Source organism: Armigeres subalbatus, chromosome 3 (genome assembly GCF_024139115.2).
Source record: "Armigeres subalbatus isolate Guangzhou_Male chromosome 3, GZ_Asu_2, whole genome shotgun sequence".
In the NCBI taxonomy this organism is placed as follows: domain Eukaryota; kingdom Metazoa; phylum Arthropoda; class Insecta; order Diptera; family Culicidae; genus Armigeres; species Armigeres subalbatus.
This window is the reverse complement of record NC_085141.1, coordinates 173041525-173061225: the sequence shown is the minus strand read 5'-3', so window position 1 is coordinate 173061225 and position 19701 is coordinate 173041525. Positions and strand designations below refer to the sequence as shown.

Here is a 19701-nt window from a genome sequence, read left to right as displayed (position 1 = left end):
ACTTACTCAACTTACCCGTATCAGGCCACGTATGTGGATTTTGGCAATCATTTCCGCCGTAAACAACAAAGTCACGATGGTGTCGCTGCATAACGTGAAATACTGCAGAAATGGGTATCGCTCGAAAGTTTTCGGTGTGTTCATCGATACCGATGTAAGCGATACCAATGCGCACAAACGCATTAAACGTCGGACCCATAGCTGGAGAAAAAGCATAATTATAGAAAAATATGTTCCACGTGATTAAGAATGATAAAATACGGCGGAATGAAAAGCTCGTGAAAATCTGCGTGTAATTCCAGTTCAGTGCTTACGCTAACAAGTACATATTCAGCATGCAAATATTGACAATAAAACTAAATCATAGAGGTGAAAATTTAAATATGTACTAATAATATGAAATCTAGAAATTAAATGAATAATGACTTCCTGCGCCCAATTTTAAGTGTTTTATCTGACAACTGAAACTTCGTTGAAGTTCAACAAATACTGTGAATTTCATTTCTTAACCGAACTTCATTTTTTTTCAGCGGATTGCTAAATTATTTGACTACGCATATGCGCTTAAAAATGGACAAATTGATATTAAGTTTGTGTTTAGAAAACACAATCGACTCGTCTTGGTTGGACAACTTAGAGGTCTCGTTTATGGAGAAGCTATCTGGGTAGAACTCGGATTTATCGAGATACTGATCTTCAAACATGACCATTTTGTATGAAAATCAGCGAATGCTTTATAATAATTTCCGGGGGTGTAAACATTGTGCCAATTTTACTAACATCACCCATTACCATCCCAAGGAAGCTCAGATATGCTATGCTATCACCCATTACCATCCCAAGGAAGCCTAAAAAATTTCCTAGACCCCACTGGGAATCGAAACCAGTTTTATAGCTGCGCATCTTATCATATATATTTTTTTCGTTTGTTTGAGAAACGTTTGTTAGTAAAGCTACAAATGCTTTATGGATAAGTTAGGCGACGTTCGGTAAAAAGTGGAGACTATAAACAAAAATAATGCAATGGATCTATACGGTGTATGTAAAACCCAGAATGTCATACACTGCATTAAACGGAATGGTGGTGCAGAAGAAGTTGGAAAAACTTCAAAGACTAGCTACTCTTCCAATAACTGGTGAAATGATAAGCACGCCGAACATGCTACAATGGGATCAATGCATTCAATTAGAAGCAGAGAAGAATACAACTGTTTTGAAGTATTTAATCATGACAAATGATGGACCAAATCTTCGCTCTGGTCGATTGTATTTTACACCGATGGTTCGAAGCTGAACAATCGAGTTGGAGCAGGTGTGACTATCCCAGGAATAAATATTTCAATGTTCTAATTTATGCTTACGCCGAAAAAGCATATATTTTTTAAATATATAATACCCCTGTTTGTCTGTCCGGTGACTAGCCAACCAGACGCAGGACGAGACGTAGGCAAGACTTAATTCATCTCGACAATTTATAGGTCCCGAACCATTTTGTGGTATTTCTGCATGTTCTCTTATAATAGAACATTCAAAAATAGAGGACATCTGGATGAAACCCTCAATTGCGAGATAGTCTAAACGTTTAAAAAAATTGTACCATAAAAACTAATACCATAAAATAATTTAGGCATAACATGTTCAGGCATTTGATTACCAAACGAATAATATTTTTTTACGCGTTTGGTACTGTAATAACAGCATGAAAACCTGGAATTATCTGGGAATTATTGTCAACCTGGAAAAATTAGGGAATTATCAGGAAATTCTTGGGTCAATAAGGGAAATCGGCAAGAGAGAAAGTGAACATTATTATTTATTTATTCAGACTAAGGAGACTAAGGAGAAAGTTAACATGTTGTATTTAAATCGCTTATTCAAAGGTTCAAATAAATGGTCAAAAATGCACGTCTTAAAGTAAGAAAAAAATGGTGCATGCCATAGGCAAATAAGCCACAAACCCGCTGGCAAACAACTCGCCTCATAACCTAAGAAGGATAGGTTTTGTTTCTTGTGGGCTTGAACACTGGCGGAGATAAATTGAATATTTTTATAAAATTTTAATATATCCCGTGAATTCTGAATTCTGATTTTGATTTTTCAATTTAATAAAAAAAATTTCGAAGAAGTTCCAGCAAAACTTTTTGAAGCATTTCCTGGATGTATTTAGAAATTTCGTCGAAAATTCTGATAGAAATAGCCTCTGGAATATCTTTGGAAATTCTTTCAAAAATCTCTTCATGCTCTCCTTCAAAAATATTTTTCGGGGAATTCAGGAATTCTATCAGATATTCAAGAATTCAGTGGAAAATTCCTCCAAACATTTATTTAAAAAATCCTTCTAAAATTTCTTCATAAATTTCTCTGGAAATTCATTCCAAAATTACTTTAAAAATTAATTTATAATTTTGTTCGAAAATTTTTCCTGAAACAATTATTGAAGCATTTACAAAAGCATTTTCAGAGGAATTCCGGAAGAAATTATTAGGAAATATTCCGGAGGAATTCCTAAAGGAATTTTCGAATGAATTTCTCGTAGAATTTTTGGAATTTCTGAAAAAAAAAACAAAAGACTTTCTAAAGGGATTTTCGAAGAAATTTCTAAAGGAGCATTGAACAGAATTCCTAAAAAAAATCAGATGGAACTTTTGAGGGCATATTTGATAGAATTCATGGAGAAATTTAAGGATGTAAGAAATTTATTCTGGAATTCTATCTGAAATTCCTTAGGCAATTATTCGGAACTCCTTTTTTTTGAAAACCCTAGAATTTCATCCTAGAATTTTTGAAGGAATTTCTGGAATTTTCGAGGGAATGGATTTTCCATAGGAATGGAATTTTCAGCGAAAACGAATTGATGTAGGGTAAAACGACCTATTATGGAGTCAAGGAGTTAAGAATCACGAATCAAAAGCCATTCCCGCTCGAGAAGAAAACTACAAAGTAGTACAGTTCAATCTGATATATGTTATATTATGAAGAGTTGGCCTAAGAAGTCTTCAAACTTAGAATAATAGCTTACAGTTCTTGCACTGGAAGTGCCCCAGGGCGTTGAGTTTTGACAAAAACTATTAATCTATATCGAAGAAATCGAAAGATTTGGTGCTAATTTGTTCTAAAACATTTTTTGTTGTTTTCTCGAAATTGTGTAAAATGCAGTTTCCCAAACAAATGATTCATTTATGAGTTGCATCGTGCCTTAGGCCTTCCACGTTTGGAAATTGTTGGAATGCGCTTTTGAAATTGTATTGATTTTAATGTGTGCTCCCGGCTATACGGGGCAATATGAGCCATCATTTGGGGCAGTACGGGCCACCCATCCAAAATGTTTCTCTGGGAGATAAAAGTGTTGTAATATGGATGAATATGATATTCTTCCAACAGTTTAAAGTATTATATTCAAAATGAGATTAATGAACCGCACAACAGCGGAACGAACCGATTTGCCACTCTTCACCGTTTGCACAAACACATTTTAATTGGTCTATGTAAAAGATATTTTAGTTACTAGATAAAGATTGTCGCTTTGGTTCCCTTCCCTTGGTTCTTGTCCGGAACATCTTGGGTACCAAGCTGTCAAATCGTATGGATTTTCCTTCTTTGACATTTAGCTCCCCTATCCTCGCCAGCAAAAGATGTTCCGGACAGCGACGACAGCGACAATCTTTATCTGGTAACTAAAATATCTTTTGTCTATGTTCATTTTTGCTATCCCAGTAATGCGGTGTTGTAATTTATCCGTAATAAATCTAACATAGGCGAACTGTACCGGTTTTGGCCATGTTCCTAATTTGGCCAATTTTGCGAATAACTCCAAAAATAAACCAATTCGCAAGGGTTTTATTAGTTCCAGCAAGAGATATATCCCTCATCCTTCAACGCTGCTTTCAACTGGATTATTTGATGGATTATTTCGAAAAACATGTATTTTTCAGGGTTGGCCAAATTAGACACTAAGTTGGCCAAAACCGGTGCACTTTCCCTAGATGATAATATTCTTGCATGCGGCAACTGGAATTGGAACTTATTCGTATATTAAGCCCTGATATAAATTTTGCGTCAAAACCTTATTTATAAACTTCAAATCTTATAATTATTCTGCCTATGCAGCGAAAATTTACATTTTCAAGTGTATTTTCATGTTTGAATTGAATTTTAATGCGGTTTTCACGTTGAGGCATATTTGGAGCATTCTTTTAAAGATAATATAACTTTTACATGATAAGACTTGTCAATAAGCTCAAATTGAGGGTGGCTCATATTACCCCGTATGTTCATATTTCCCCTATTGTCCCTAGCCCTACTTCCTGTTTTGACGGCATGTTTTAAACAACTAAACATGTTGGAGTAAAAGTGTGTGGGCGACATTTTCTGAATATTCTAAGGATTTATTCACATAAAGAAATCTTTCTCTGAAAGCCTTCCTGTTGGTGCGATATACGATTATCGTTTCGGATACCTTTAAGCAAACTCGCTTTTACCGCAAAGTATTGCTAAAGCTGCAATACGGATTTAATTAGAGCAACTCACAAAGTTATAATTTCTAACTTACGGATTAGTGTCCAAATTAATTCAATCGCACAGAACTTAACAATTTAGAGATTAATAATAATAATCTATAAGGAACTGAGAAAAAGTTTTAGAATTAATGTGGAAATAATAAAAAAAAAGGATTTACTTTTTATAATACTGCCTTGTAGAATTCTCAATTTATAATTCGCAATTCATCCCGAGTGACACATTCAAAGTGACATTTCGTCGTTTGACAGGTTTAGAGCGTTACCCACTTTTGCCCAATAGGCCCACATTGCATCGTGCTCGAGGGGTACTCATCGTCCGCAACATTCTCCCCCACGTGTCGCTAGAACTTCGCATCTGGTTCGGCGTCACTACTATTACAAACGTCCAACAACGCCAACTTTATTACTGGTCGATCTCGCAGCACCGACCCATCAGGAATTTGTACGTCTGCCCGACGTGCTATGCCATCTTTACCCGGATATGCCCTCACTATACGACCCCTGAGCCACCTATTCCTCACTCTCTCATCCGCTATTACCACCAAGTCACCCTCTCGTATATGTCGAACATCTTGGAACCATTTCGTTCGCCGTGTTATTGTCGGCATGTACTCTTTCAACCAACGACGCCAAAAGTTGTCCAGCGTGTGTTGTATCCTATTCCAACTTCCCTTCAGAGCCAAGCCCTCCTCCATCGGTGTTTTTTCAGGTTGTTTCACCCCACTTGAATTCAACATCAGAAAATGATTCGGGGTCAATGATTCGTGATTGTCACTTTCAATCGGCACAAATGTTAGGGGCCGCGAGTTAATCATATTCTCGGCTTCGGCTAGAAACGTAGCTAAGGATTCCTCGTCAAGCTTCCGTTCGAAAGGCAGTTCTCCCAGCGCAACTTTGACAGACCGAACCATTCTCTCCCAACATCCCCCCATGTGTGGAGCTGCCGGTGGATTAAACTTCCATTGTGTCTGATGATCCGTAAAAGTACTGCTGAGTTGGGCATTGATAAGCTTGATCTCGCTCACCAATTCCCGATTGGCACCGACGAAGTTAGTCCCTCGGTCCGAGTAAAACTCCACTGGTGCTCCTCTACGCGCTATGAACCTCCGTATCGCTTTCTTGCATGAGTCGGTTGACAAACTACTGGCTATCTCGAGATGGATCGCCCGCGTCGCTAGACATGTAAATAGAGCGACCCATCTTTTTACTGCAGATCGTCCAACTTTAACGTAATATGGCCCGAAGTAGTCTAATCCGGTATAAGTGAACGCTCGCCTGAATGGTGTCAGTCTTGCTTGCGGCAACGGTCCCATCCTCGGTGGTACCGGTTTAACATTATTCACCTTGCACCACATACACTGTTTTTTCACTAACCGAACTTGGACTCTCAGACCTGGTATGTGAAATCTCTGCCGAACCTCATTGATCACGGTCTCGTTGTTGGCATGACGAAATCTGCGATGATACCAGTCGATCAGCAATGTGGTTACGGCATGTCCCTTCGCTAGTATTATGGGGTACTTAGCATCGTAAGCTACGTAGTCACTTCTGTTGATCCTACCGTCCATACGTATAACACCATGTTTATCCATAACCGGTGACAACTTCATCAGCTGGCTTGTTTTCTCCAGTCTCTTCGCGCTGCTTGCTTGTGTGTTGTTCTTCAATACAGCTACTTCATCCGGATATGCATCAGACTGTACCAGCCTCCAAAGTATTTGTTCTGCACTCTGCAACTCCGCCGTCGTGAGACATCCTTTTTCTTCTGGCACTATCTTGCAGCGTCGTTTCAAGTTAGTTACGAAACGATGCACGTAGGCAACGCATCTTAATAATCTCTCCCACTTTGAAAATTTTTCGTAACTCAAAAATGGTTTCATCAGTAGATGACTCATTATATACGCTGGACGTAATTCTTCTTGCGTCTCCTTCGCGCTTGATCGTATCTCTTTCGGCCACTCCGGTTGATCGTCATATAGGAATAGAGGCCCCTCCATAATTCTGCTACCTGCTTCCAATGTCGCTCCTCTTCCCCACTTCGTGGCTTCATCGGCCACATTGAGCTTTGTTGGCACCCACCGCCATTCTTCCGCTGTTGACAAGCTCAAAATTTCACTTACGCGGAATGCAACGAACTGGCGAAAACGACGAGGATCGTTACGGATCCATGAAAGGACGGTCCACGCATCGCTATGAAAAAACGTTTTTTGAATCTCCAGAGAATGATTTTCAATTATTGTTTTCTTCAACCGAGCTCCTATCACTGCTGCCATCAACTCTAGGCGAGGAATCGATAATGGCTTGAGTGGTGCAACTTTAGTCTTTGATGCAACGAGACAACAACGAACCTTCTGTCCATCAACGATACGGAAATATGCACAAGCTGCGAAAGCCTGTTCGCTGGCATCTACGAAGATGTGTAGTTGCAACGAACGGTAGCTAGCTGGATTGTACCCCGGGAAATAACATCGTGGGATCCTCACATCATTCATTTTCCGCAGGACCATTAACCATAGTTTCCAGCGCCCAAAGATATCCAATGGAATCTGTTGATCCCAGTCGATGCTAGACCTCCAGACATCCTGGATTAAGATTTTTCCGTGGATAACGAAGGTTGCCACAAGTCCCAATGGGTCGTAGATGCTCATAACCACTCGCAACATTTCCCGTTTGGTCGGCACTAATGTACCTTCGATCAATTCACGAATGTCCTCCCGAAAGTTCAACGTAAAGGTGAATACATCCTTCTCGGGGAGCCAGACGATTCCTAGCAGACGTTCAGCTTGGGTATCCCCAACAAAACGTTTTACTGTAGTGGGGTTATTTTGTCCTATACATTCCAACACATTTTCATCGTTCGATATCCAGTTCCGAATGAAGAAACCTCCTGCCTTATGAACTTCAGCCACTTCCAGCGCTAACTGGACCGCCTCTTGTGTTGTGTCAAGACTGTCGAGATAGTCATCGACATAATGCCTCTCCTTGATTGCCTTGGCTGCTCTAGGGTGCGTTGTCTCGTGATCATCGGCGTTTCTATTTTTCACAAACTGCGAATGAGTGGGAGAGCATGTTGCACCGAAAATTGCCACGTCCATTACCATCGTATCCATCGGCAGGTTTGGTGAGTCCCTCCACTTGTATAGTTGTGCAGAGCGATCTTCTTTGCGAATTTGTATCTGGTGGAACATTTCCATTATGTCCGCACAAATGGCCACTTGTCGTTCACGGAATCCAAACATAACTCTCAACAACGGAACGAGTAAATCCGGGCCACTTAATAACTCTGTATTCAAGGAAACTCCTTTGACCTTTGCTGCCGCATCCCAAATCACTCGCACCTTTTCAGGTTTTTTTGGATTTAATACCACCCCAAGCGGTAGGAACCATACACGTCCACGCTCAAACGCGGCCAACTCTGCAGCGGTGGCTTTATGGGTATAGCCCTTTTCCTGCATCTCTGTTATTTGTCGGCGGACGTTGATGTATAGCTCTGGGTCTCTATTGAGCCGCTTCTCGAGGCAGACGAGACGCTTCTCTGCCATGAGTTCGCTATCTGGAAATTGAACTATATCATTCTTCCACAGCAGACCCGTTTCGAACCTACCGCTCACAGTGCGTTTCGTTGTCTCCTCTAGAATTTTTCGGGCCCGTTGCTCTTCCACAGATTCTACTTCTGAAACCACTGCAATACCGAGACTTTCAAGCGCGAAAAATTCTTGTACATATGAATGTAGCGCTTCACTTGATGATTTCGTGTCTATGAACATTTGGCGGTGTGGAAGCTGTTCAATTTCTCCGCGCAAACTTCCGTAAATCGTCCATCCAATGCGCGTCTTCGTTGCTATTGGCTCACCAACCCGCCCTTCACGCAATTTCAGGGTTGCCAGTAGGTGAATGTTGCTCAGCCCAATCATCAATCCAGGAACTGCTGCGGTGAAACTTTTGACTGGTAATCCTCTAAGATATTCATATCGTTGGGCCAATTCCTGGAAATCGATGGTTTGCGCAGGTAAGCCTAGATTTTCAACAATATATACTTCGGAAGCCTTGAACAGCTTATCACTACCAAACGCAGAAACTTCCACTGCCACCTGCTGAGCACACAATTTCTTTTGAATTCCACCGGTCCAATGGATACACAAGGATTCAGTATTCCCTTCAAGCCCAAGCGCGTCCGCAGTCGACTGTTCTAACATGGTAACGGAAGATCCATCGTCGAGAAAGGCGAACGTGTTGACTTGACCTTTAGGCCCATAAAGCGTAACGGGTAGTACACGGAACAATGTTGATGACGTAACTTTACGGTGAACTGCAACAGTAACATCCTTTGCTCCTTCTTTCGTCGTCTTTGTCTGTTCGCTATGTAGTAACCGATGATGACGCTTCTGACAACCGTTCACTCCACAAATTTCTCCACGACACGGCCAACGAGTGTGCGCCGTCAGGCACCGACCACAAAGTTTCTTCTCCTTCACCTCCTTCCAGCGATCTTCAATGCACAGTTTGTTGAACGTTGCACAATTGGGTGTCTGGTGACTTCCTCCGCCGCAGGTTAGACATTGCAATACGACTTCGGTTTTCTTCGGCGGAATGGACAACTTGCTCTGTTTATGATCCTGATAAGATGCCCCGAAAGTTTTACCTTGACTTGAGTCTAGCATTGCATGGGCATTCACGAACGCCTTATCTTTGCCCCTAGGTCGATCATCCTTACTTACTCTTGGTTGGCTTATCAGAGGCGTGGCCACACTACTGGTTGCGGATGCAACCTTCTGCATGTAGTCACCAAAACTACTAAGATCTACGATTGGCAGGCTTTGCTGATAAAGCGCCCAGTTAAACTTAACGGTAGCGGGTAGTTTCTCAACCAGCTCCTGCAATAGAATGGGATTGGATAAATGATTTTCCATCCCGACTGCTCTCAAATGACCACACAAGTTTTGCACCATTAAACCAAAACTGACCCAGGTCTCCAATCGATCCGACCGCGGGGCTGGAGTATTGCGCACTTTCAAGATCATGGTGTTTACGATGTGCTCCGGTCGTCCATACAAGGTCTGCAACGTCGAGATGATCTGAGGGATCGATGACGGGTGTAAAAGAAGACTGCTAACTGCATCTCTAGCCGTACCTTTGAGACATCGCTGTAGCCTTAGCAAATTCTCCGAGTTTGTGTATCCACACGCGTTTGTAGAATGCAAATAACTGCTATAGAACATTGGCCAGTCTGTAGGATCTCCAGTGAAGGGAGGGAGCTCTCTAGAGATAACTTGCCTGGCCGCAATTTGTTGTTGTGATGGTCCAGAGGGAAATAAGGTTGAACCATAGTTCTCAACGGGGAAGCTTACCTGGTTGAAAGCTTGTCGATGATCATGTTGTGGATCGACATGGGGGGGGAACATGGGTAAATTCATTGGCAATTCATGTGGCGAGTTTACATATGAGGTGAACATTGGCATTGGCGACGTGGTAGTATATTGAGATCGACAACCAGTTGGTGTGGGAATCGAAAACTTATCTGGCATATTGAGAGGAGGGGGGGTACTCAAAGGGGCTGTGTTTATTGAATTCCATGGTATTGTGGATAAATGTGGTGCACTTACCGGGGTAGTGATTTGGCATTGTGGGTTACCTGGTCCTGCTTGTGTACTACTTTGTGGTAGTATTCTTCCGATACTCGCTTCGCTCATTAACAGCACTGGTGATGGAAACCCCTCTTGACGTGGCGTCGCTGAAACCATGTCGTTCACATTTCCACAAGCGCCGTCTTGCTTCTCCTCGAAACACGCCTTCATGTCCAGGAATTCTCGCTCTATCTTACGTAACCGCTGCAACTCCGCATTTCTTTTTGTCCAACTCCAACTCTCGTTGCTTTTTAAGCTCGATCTCTACATTTTCTCGCTGTTGTAGTTGCCGCACTAGGTCGTTTTCCCTTTGACGCTGTAACTGGAACTGTTCTTCGTTGATATCTTTCAATTGATTGAGTTTATTAACTAGATCCAACTCTCGTTTTCGCCGTATTTCGATTTCCTCTTCGTGTAACCCGTGTTTTCTTCGTAGATCCTCGGTCTCTCTACGCCACTTCTCGTACAAGGGCAATGGGTTCTTCGGACGAGCACCTCTCTCGGTAGTTTGAAGTGTAGAACATTCAAGCAGATCCACGAAATGCTGAACGTCTACCAGGGGCACAATACTCTCCGGGTTCACTGCTTTTGCCTGGCATTCATCACCTCCGACGGATATGCTACCAAACGTCTTCTCCAAATCAGTGTTTGCTACGCCTCCAATGCTAGAAGATGGGTGACTCTCGTTGACTTCATAGATTGTTTCTATTGCACAAGATCCCGTCTTCAGTGGTGTGGATGTAATCTGTACCTTTTTGCGTTCCACCGAATCCCTGGCTAATGTATGACTGCTCTCAACACATCCGCCGGTTGACTTCCCGACCTCGTTGTTCGATCCCGCAGCACAGTTTTGTTGCTGGATCCAGTTTCTTACTCTGCTAGTCTGATTCGTCTGACCACTATGCACGCTCGAAGCTTCGTCATGCTGCTCTAAGAGATCATACTTCCGCGCGATGTACTCTTTCTCACGCTCCAACTTATCTAGGGTAGCCTGTTGAATCTTCTCTTGCAATGCACGTTCCTCCTCTAGGCGTTGCATCTCACGTTCCAATCGAACCCTTCGTGAACTAGATGTGCTTGACCGCATAGATGCCGAAGTTGGTGGTGGATTCGTTATTCGAGGGACGCAAAGTACACACGAAAACGGCTGAGAGTGAACTGTTCTGTGACTCACTCCGGCGCAGGAAAAATGGTACCACTTCTCACAATCCTTACACTGCACCATGAACCACTCGGCCTTATTGGGACGTTTACAAGCGCCGCAATCTTTTCATCCGCTCGTTTATCATCGACTACAGTAGCTTCAAAGTTTGCATCCGATGACGTCACAGATACAACCTCATGTTGATCGTCATCATATTCTTCTGCTAACCGCGTCCGCGATCGAGTTTGCCGTACGACCGATCTCCGGTGCACGATACCGCGCGGATCCATAATCCCTTTAGTTTCTGTTGGTGCGATATACGTTTCGTTTCGGATACCTTTATCGTTTCGGATACCTTTAAGCAAACTCGCTTTTACCGCAAAGTATTGCTAAAGCTGCAATACGGATTTAATTAGAGCAACTCACAAAGTTATAATTTCTAACTTACGGATTAGTGTCCAAATTAATTCAATCGCACAGAACTTAACAATTTAGAGATTAATAATAATAATCTATAAGGAACTGAGAAAAAGTTTTAGAATTAATGTGGAAATAATAAAAAAAAAGGATTTACTTTTTATAATACTGCCTTGTAGAATTCTCAATTTATAATTCGCAATTCATCCCGAGTGACACATTCAAAGTGACATTTCGTCGTTTGACAGGTTTAGAGCGTTACCCACTTTTGCCCAATAGGCCCACATTGCATCGTGCTCGAGGGGTACTCATCGTCCGCAACACTTCCCCTCGGATATGTTACCTTGCCGCGGTGGGTCGGCTTACCCCATTAGCACTGAGATGGCAAACAAAGACATATCCTGTCGTGGTGGTATCACATGTTGACTATTTTTGTTTGGTGCTGCGTTACATATCTGGCATTGACGCACTAATTTACGGTATTTGCATGTGATCCAACGGACATCGTGTATTGGAGCCTTGAATGGTAGTGCAGTCAGGCAGATGCCTTTTTCATCAGTGATAATGATGTGAGTTCTCTTCTTTTCAGCAATACTTTTCTGATGCGTTCCCTGTGACGCTGAGTCGTAGCCACGCTTACATATAGCTAGCTAGGCATTTATTGAAAAACAAAGTATTCAGTCGAGTCAAGTACGAGACACTGAAGACGGCCTTACTGTTGAGGTCGAAATACGTATCTGTCAAGATACAATTAAGTGGTGGAATTCAATGGGATTGTATAAACTTGTCTTATGACAAGAAAAGGAAAGTATTCAAGACATTCGTAGGGAATCGACTGCTGGATTCACTGAGTAGAAGTTTTTTCAAAACTAGGAACGTGGTGCCAGTTTTATTTTGTTATGCCTCACTTTGAAGAGCAATAATAAAAAATACCACACATTATAATGATGGTATATGAACAATCTTATAACAGCTTCATTTTCGATAATTTTTACAAATAGATAGGCACTAGGCGTGATGAAGCTTTAGTTTGCCATCGAAAAGGGAATCCTATAGCTGACCTTGATTAGAACTTAATAGATAATCATCGTAATTAATCAACGATAAAGCTACTTGTTAGAACAGTTTAAAGCTATAGGCAACCTTGACAAAAATATAATGGAACAAACTAAATTCTTCAGCAGTTTCCACTTTTACATGATACAGCTTACATTGAGTTTGTAGTGTCGACACAGCTTAAAAACATTTACGAAACAATGACTTAGGTAAACAAAATGATTTGACGAACGCATAACCTACGCTCAGACCCAACAAAGTCAATTAATTTTCATTCTGAATAAAAAAAGTTAAAAAATAGAAAACTAATACGCATAATTTTTTTTTATGTTTTCAATGTGGTAACAAAAAGCTAACACATTAAATAACTTATAATTGTACTATATGACTAAGTGGCCTTTCAAACCACATCAGCTGCTTCCAAGGCAAAAAAGAAGACATTGCATTTTAAACATTGCTTTTAATAACTAGAAAAACGTTGTACTAGAAATCTTGAAATTATCATTTTAGCCTTTGATCATTGACTAGTTTGCATTCAATTACATTTTGCATTAGTGTCGAGTCGATTCCAAATCCGAACCTCACTTCACCCCATCCTTATCCTACCCCATGGCGTTCAAGTGGTCTGCAAGGACTCTTCTGCCATTACCCTCTCTATTATCGACTTTGGATTGACTTGCGCGCTCATTGCCCCACCAAACGCTGCAAAATAAAAATGAAAATGAAATAAAGAAATCTTTCTCATAGAAACGTATTGAAATTCCCGTTTTTTAGTGACCACCCGTTAAAAAACTGTTTATCTTTTTTTTACATTATAGTAATCGAATACGGTGCTCTTTAACTCAAGTCTCGTAAAAAACACCTTAATAAAGATTTAAAAAAAAACACAAGTCCTGTATATATTACGTATATTGTGCTAGACTTATGTTGTTTTGTTCTTATCACAATAAAAATAAACTATTGCAATTATAGGACGCAGTTGCCTATCGTTGCGATATTTTTTGAAGATCAGTCCTATTGTGACGGTTAGGGCAGAAAAAGTAAAGTAGTCAATATATTATATTTAATTGGGGGATAGGTCTCAAATTACTATAGCAGGGCTGGTAGCGATGAATGCCGTTCAAATTAGTGACCAACGATGACGAAAAAGTGACCAAATAGTGACTTTGAATTGCAGAAAAAGTGTGACTTTCGCATGAAGTTTTAAACCGGGGATAGAGCTACAAGTTGCATTACCATTGTTTTAATATAATTTGTAGATTGCAAACTAGTGTTTTATTTTTGAAATCCTTATCTAGAATGCTATCACAAATCAAGAAAAGGCAAAAACAACAAAAGCATGAATATTACTGCTACTGACCACGCCCATCTTCACCGTAAGGAGGAAGAGGATAGAACCAAGAGGCCAGTAACTGTGACACTCTCATAAGTACCACGGAGTTGGATATTGAGGATGCACTTGTCATAAGACGAGTTTGTACCTTCCAATTTAATTCCACCACTTGATTGTACCTTGACAGATACGTATTTCGACCTCAACAGTAAGGTCGTCTTCAGTGTCTTGTACTTGAGGATCCAATAAAATCATGGTCTTTTATTAGAAATCCAGAAATTTTAATAAACTATAATTCCTAAATGGCCGACTTTAGTATTGAAATTAATAGAAGGGTGGCCAAGTAATCTCGAGTAAAAAAATCTTTTAAATCTAATTAGTTTGTTGTTTTAAATTAGATTAAAAACCGACTAATTCATTCACCTCCACACTAGTTTTTTGGCTATTCTTAATTATTAATAAACAAAATCAGTTTTATAAACATGAGATATTTCTAAAATAATTTCAATCTCAAAGTTTTGAATTACACCATGATCCCTTTTTCAAGGCGATTTAATTCTCGAGCTTTTTTCATACAAATCTTACCGGAGTTAGGGGCACTAAATTATAGTAAAAAATGAACACCCTCGTTAGCAAAAATGAGCAGCGTCGTGTCATTTTGTTTTTCTTCTTGAAGAAGCCATTAAACAAGCATTTTTTCTATCACGACTTCCTGCATATGATCCGAACTCATTTTCTCAAAGCCTGTTTTCACGCACGGCCAAAACGCCATCTAGTTTGGGCTTGGGCCAGAATTACTTCTGACATAACTTGCTGTACAATTTCTTTTTTGTGGCTTTTCCCGAAGGCGGATTTGGGGTCTGTCTCATTTAGAGAATTAAACTTAAAAGTTGTGCACTATCTTTGTCACCGGGGGGTAAAACAGTTCACCAACAGACGTAGTTCTAGTTCCAATACTCCTCAATTCGGTAATCTATGCTCGAGGTCAACCTTTCGCAACAAACTCCATTCGTGAAGTAGAAGATCATAGTCGATTTTTCCGGAAACAAACTCAAGATTCCACAACTCACAAACCTCACAACACACTTCGAACTTTTTTGGTGCATATTTCCCAAATTTTATATATTGCCACCAGATTCATATTTGATTTGGTTGATAACAACAGTAAATACAAATGATTTTTAATTGATTTTTTTACAATAGTGACTTTAGTGACCATTTTACGGAAAATAGTGACTTTAGTGACTTTTGGATGCAAATAGTGACTTTTTGGTGACTAGACTCAAAATAGTGACCAAGTCACTAAAAAGTGACTCGCTACCAGGCCTGCTATAGAATCATTTCTTGTCTTCAAAAACCTCCATATATTAGAGTGCGGCGCAGTTGTATGGAAAAACACAAACTTCATCCAATAAAGTAAGATCAAGGTTTTTTGTAATCGTGTTGGGACCCCAATCAACTGTGTAAAATATGGGCTTGATTGGTTGCGTCCTCGCTTTCCGCATCGCGTTTTAAATTTATATGGAGATTACATTTTTTACATTTTTGCTTTTAGCGGCTTTAATTTATCGTCAATCACGTGACTCAATACGTTAGCATATAATCTGAAAGATGCCGAAAAAGGTGCGTAGCTGGAAGGTTTGAACAATCAATCTTTGAAGAGTTATAGGTAACATTTTTCGTGGACGTAATGTACCTTCTTCAGCAAAACTTTTCGGCATCCTTTGGCTTATAATTTAATGTGATGTGCCACTTGTTTTATGATGAACTGAAACCTCTAGAAGTAAAAATGCAAAAATATACGCTTTCTCATACTAATTTCCATATAAACTTTAAACGCGATGCGGAAAGCAAGGATGCAACAAATCGGGCCCAAATTCTGCACAGTTGTTTGGCACCCAGAATTGTGCCGAAAAACCATTGATTTGAAACCAAAATTGCTTCGAAAAACCATTGATTTCAAAAAAATGACCATGACGCCCCACTGTACTCCATATCCCAAATCTGATTCAATTTACTTGATTAATTTTATGATATAGTTATGTAGAAATGTGTTTCATTTGTATAGCAGCCCTCCTTTCCAAAGGAGCGAGGGGCTTCGGACCATCATAAAAACCTTATCCGACCCCAAAAGCCCCGGCATAAAAAAATTCACGTCGATCGGTTCAGTAGTTTCCGAGTCTATAATGGTTAGACAAAACAGAAATTCATTTTCATATATAAAATCCCTGATTAATCCGCCTAGCGGTGTTAGTGCCTTTCTCGTGCAAAAATATACTGAAAAATATGAGTGAGTGTTTTTTTAGCGTGTTTTGCGCATAGAAAATAGTATTTTGCCATAACTTTTGATCCCATAGTCCAATCAATGGGACAGGATTTCCCGTCGAATGAAACTTGATGCGAGTAATTCGGCCAATGCTAAGTTCCAAAAAGTGTGTCTACAAAATTTTGTACACATACACACATACACACAAACACACACATATATACATACACACAAATAGACATCACCTTAATTCGTCGAGCTGAGTCGATTGGTATATAATACTACGGGTCTCCACCTCCAGGCCTCCTATAAAAAGTTTGGTTTTGGAGCGAACATATAGCCTTTACGTATACTTTGTATACGAGTAAGGCAAAAAGGGAAAGATTTCGAAAATGCATAAAATTATCTGGACCATGTATAACATAAAACCGTGAAATCTGCTTCTGAACGTTATGTGTGTTTTCGATGTATTTTTTATAATTCTGGAAATTTAACGAAAACCCTAGAAAACCTAGAAAAATCAGGGAATTCTTATTGAGCTGCCACTTTGAGACCACACAAGAGAAGCAAATATAGCATCGGATAAGTCGCCTTTTATTTTGTTTTGTCTTAACAGATTGAACGCAAATCTTACGGTTAAGGTGACGAAATCGCAAATTGTCAAATTAAGGTGAAAATAGAGGGATTTTGTTCAATTTTTATCATTGCAGCTCTATTATAATGAATAAATAATATTGAATTGTAATAATAATAATCGTGGTCTACGAAGGATTATATGAGTTAGTCTATTTTGCCCTGGGGTACATTCTGCACTGTTCTTCTCTTCATGATCTGGTTCCTGATAGAAAACCAGCCGTCGGATAACTGATTTTGGCATTTTTAGGAATTATCCCTATCAGAGAATCAATTTTTCTTGGATGCATATGCGAAAAAGCGACAAAAGACAACCTACGACAAAGCTTTGTTTTTGTCGGAGATAATAATGACAAAGATCCGAAAAAAATTGTCAGCAACAAAAAATAAGACAATTGCTAACTTTTCATTCCGTTATTTTGCATTATCTCTAGTAGAGATTCTCTACACCAAATTTCGGTTTTATGCTATCATAGTTTCTACTTTTATGGAAATATTCGAGAATCTGACTATGAATTTAGATTTAGCATCGTATTCTCGGAAATATCAAAGCATGCAAAGCGAATGATTCTTGGCATATTATGTTTGGGTTCTGATAAAAGCTTGTTGCGAGGTGCGTTTGTCAGTAACCAAGCCTGTTGACGGCAATAAAGGGTATATTGTTAGGCGTTGCTCGAATATTGATTCCCTGATCCCTATGAAGTCTACAAATTTTCCAATCCGAAAACTTAATTCGTGCCAAATGATAGGAATACATTTCCAGTGATGTTATTATATTGGCAGGAAGCTGTTATTTTCTACTTTTTTAGAAAATTGATTCTTCAAAATACTATTTCTATAAATACTATTAAATACTTTTCGAAATCGCTTCCTCAACTAGGTATATGGGACATGGACAAGTAATAGTGGTACTTGCTAATTTCTGTTCCTATTTCTGCAAGGAAGCAAAAAAGTTAAGGGAAAATAATGTTTTCTGTATTTCCCGGAAAATTAAAAAAAAATAAATTCGAACAGTTTCACCTATTAGGCATAAGCAAGCGCTATGCTAAATATGAAGTAGTTTTCAAAAATGAAAATTATAAAATTCCAGTGATAATAAAGTTCCCACTATTATTAATACACCACTATAACCGGTACAGCCTCCCGAATTGAATTATAATTCAATGAGCAAGTCAAATGTATATAATAGGAGTTTTTTCGCGATATGATCTGTCTATTATTTCTGTTTGTCCGTGGCTCTTAGGACATATAATCTTTGTAATGCAAACTGTCCTAAAATTCATTTTTTGAATCAATTTGCTTTTCAATTGTTAGTAATATTTTAATACTATGCATGCAATACAATCTTTATAAATTATTATATAGTATATTATTTCTAGTTCTTATCAAAACAGCGTGCTTGAAAAAGTGAAAAACATCTACGAAAGCATCTTACGTGCATCGTGCTCATTAGAGTTCAGCATCAACATGAGTGCGCCAGCGAACGAGAAATGCATTTTAGTCTATAGGTTCGTCTGTCTGGAAAGAGTACCTTCTACAGCGCATGGTCAGATTTTGTTTTTTCGCTAGCTCTTCTACCATGTATAAATGGGTTAACTTGTCAACAAACTACTATATAGATACAACACCGACTGACTATTATAATCACAACACCAACCATCGAAATGAAAAATTTACAACGAAATGAATTGATTAAGCAGTCAGAAAACCTTGTTGACCCATTCGATATCGGCGCTTTCGTTGAGAGATTCTTCCGGGCCGTAATCTGCGAGGATGGATTCACCCTTAATGCTTTGCTTTCTACCCAGCATTTTTCACTTTTCACAATATGGCTGCCGTTCGGTGCAATTCGGACTCCAGAAACCACACCCTTAGTAGAGGGCACGGAAAATTTTAGCGAGTTTATGCTTGCATCTGTTAGTTGATGGGTTTTCCATATTCTTTGTTCGAACTCACATTGGAAAAGATCAATAGCATAACTTTTTTATGTAGGGTCTAAAAATTGTATTTACATAACACTGAGTAATTCCTTGTAACATATCAGTGAATACTATTTCTGATAGAAATGTATTGCCGTAACTTAGATATAAGTATTTATTTTTAGCTTTTATTACCCTATGTCATTTTATTTATAATTAAGGAAAAATCTTTTAACATGAGCTTGTGCTCTGCAACAGTTCTACGACTCAACTGTTTTACTACGAAAAACCTATTACAAATCGATATTGAACCACGGCACCTTGCTGGAAAACACGAAATGGAGTTTGCGCACGTTGAACTTGGTCGCTTATATTGTGCAATAACTGCTAATTGACTATGTAACCTGAGTAACAACTGAATAAAGAAAGTGCGCACGAACCTACAACCAATTATACTTTCGTTTATGTGGATTTTAAACCTAATACACAAATCTTTATAAAACACCTGTTCATTTTACAAAAAGAAGTATGTGGTACAACGTTGATATTAGCATATGTTTGAACTTCATATCTACTGCGAAATGAAGCAAATTTTAACCAGAATAGACAATATTTTTACAAATTAGGCTAACGAACTGTAACGCTCATTGGTTTTATTAACCTCTAGCCAAAATTGTCTATTGAATTTGATGAGAAAACTAATTTTGTCAGCTCTTTAACCGTTTCCGCAAACAGTGATGTACATTCAAAAAAGATTATTTTCATGGAAGTGTTGTTTTTCACAATTTCCTA

The 19701-nt window shown here is 39.3% G+C and overlaps 2 protein-coding genes across 8 annotated transcripts in view; one reads left to right on the top strand and one right to left on the bottom strand.

Moving 5' to 3' along the window:
• LOC134224866 (sodium leak channel NALCN) overlaps window positions 1-19187 on the bottom strand; it is a 41167-nt gene extending 21980 nt beyond the window's left edge. The window contains exons 1-2 of one of the 6 annotated variants that reach the window (XM_062704504.1): window positions 18700-19187; window positions 16-201 (exon numbers count right to left, since the gene is read on the bottom strand). In XM_062704504.1, the coding sequence (XP_062560488.1) occupies window positions 16-201; window positions 18700-18801 (288 nt within the window). In that variant the 5' untranslated portion in view covers window positions 18802-19187. Of the gene's footprint in view, window positions 1-6; window positions 202-18425; window positions 18670-18699 lie in introns of those variants that run through there. The other 5 variants (XM_062704505.1, XM_062704508.1, XM_062704507.1 and 2 more) reach the window with 5 other exon arrangements.
• LOC134224623 (histone-arginine methyltransferase CARMER) overlaps window positions 1-19701 on the top strand; it is a 155531-nt gene that overhangs the window by 43708 nt on the left and 92122 nt on the right. The gene's annotated exons all lie outside the window — the stretch shown is intronic.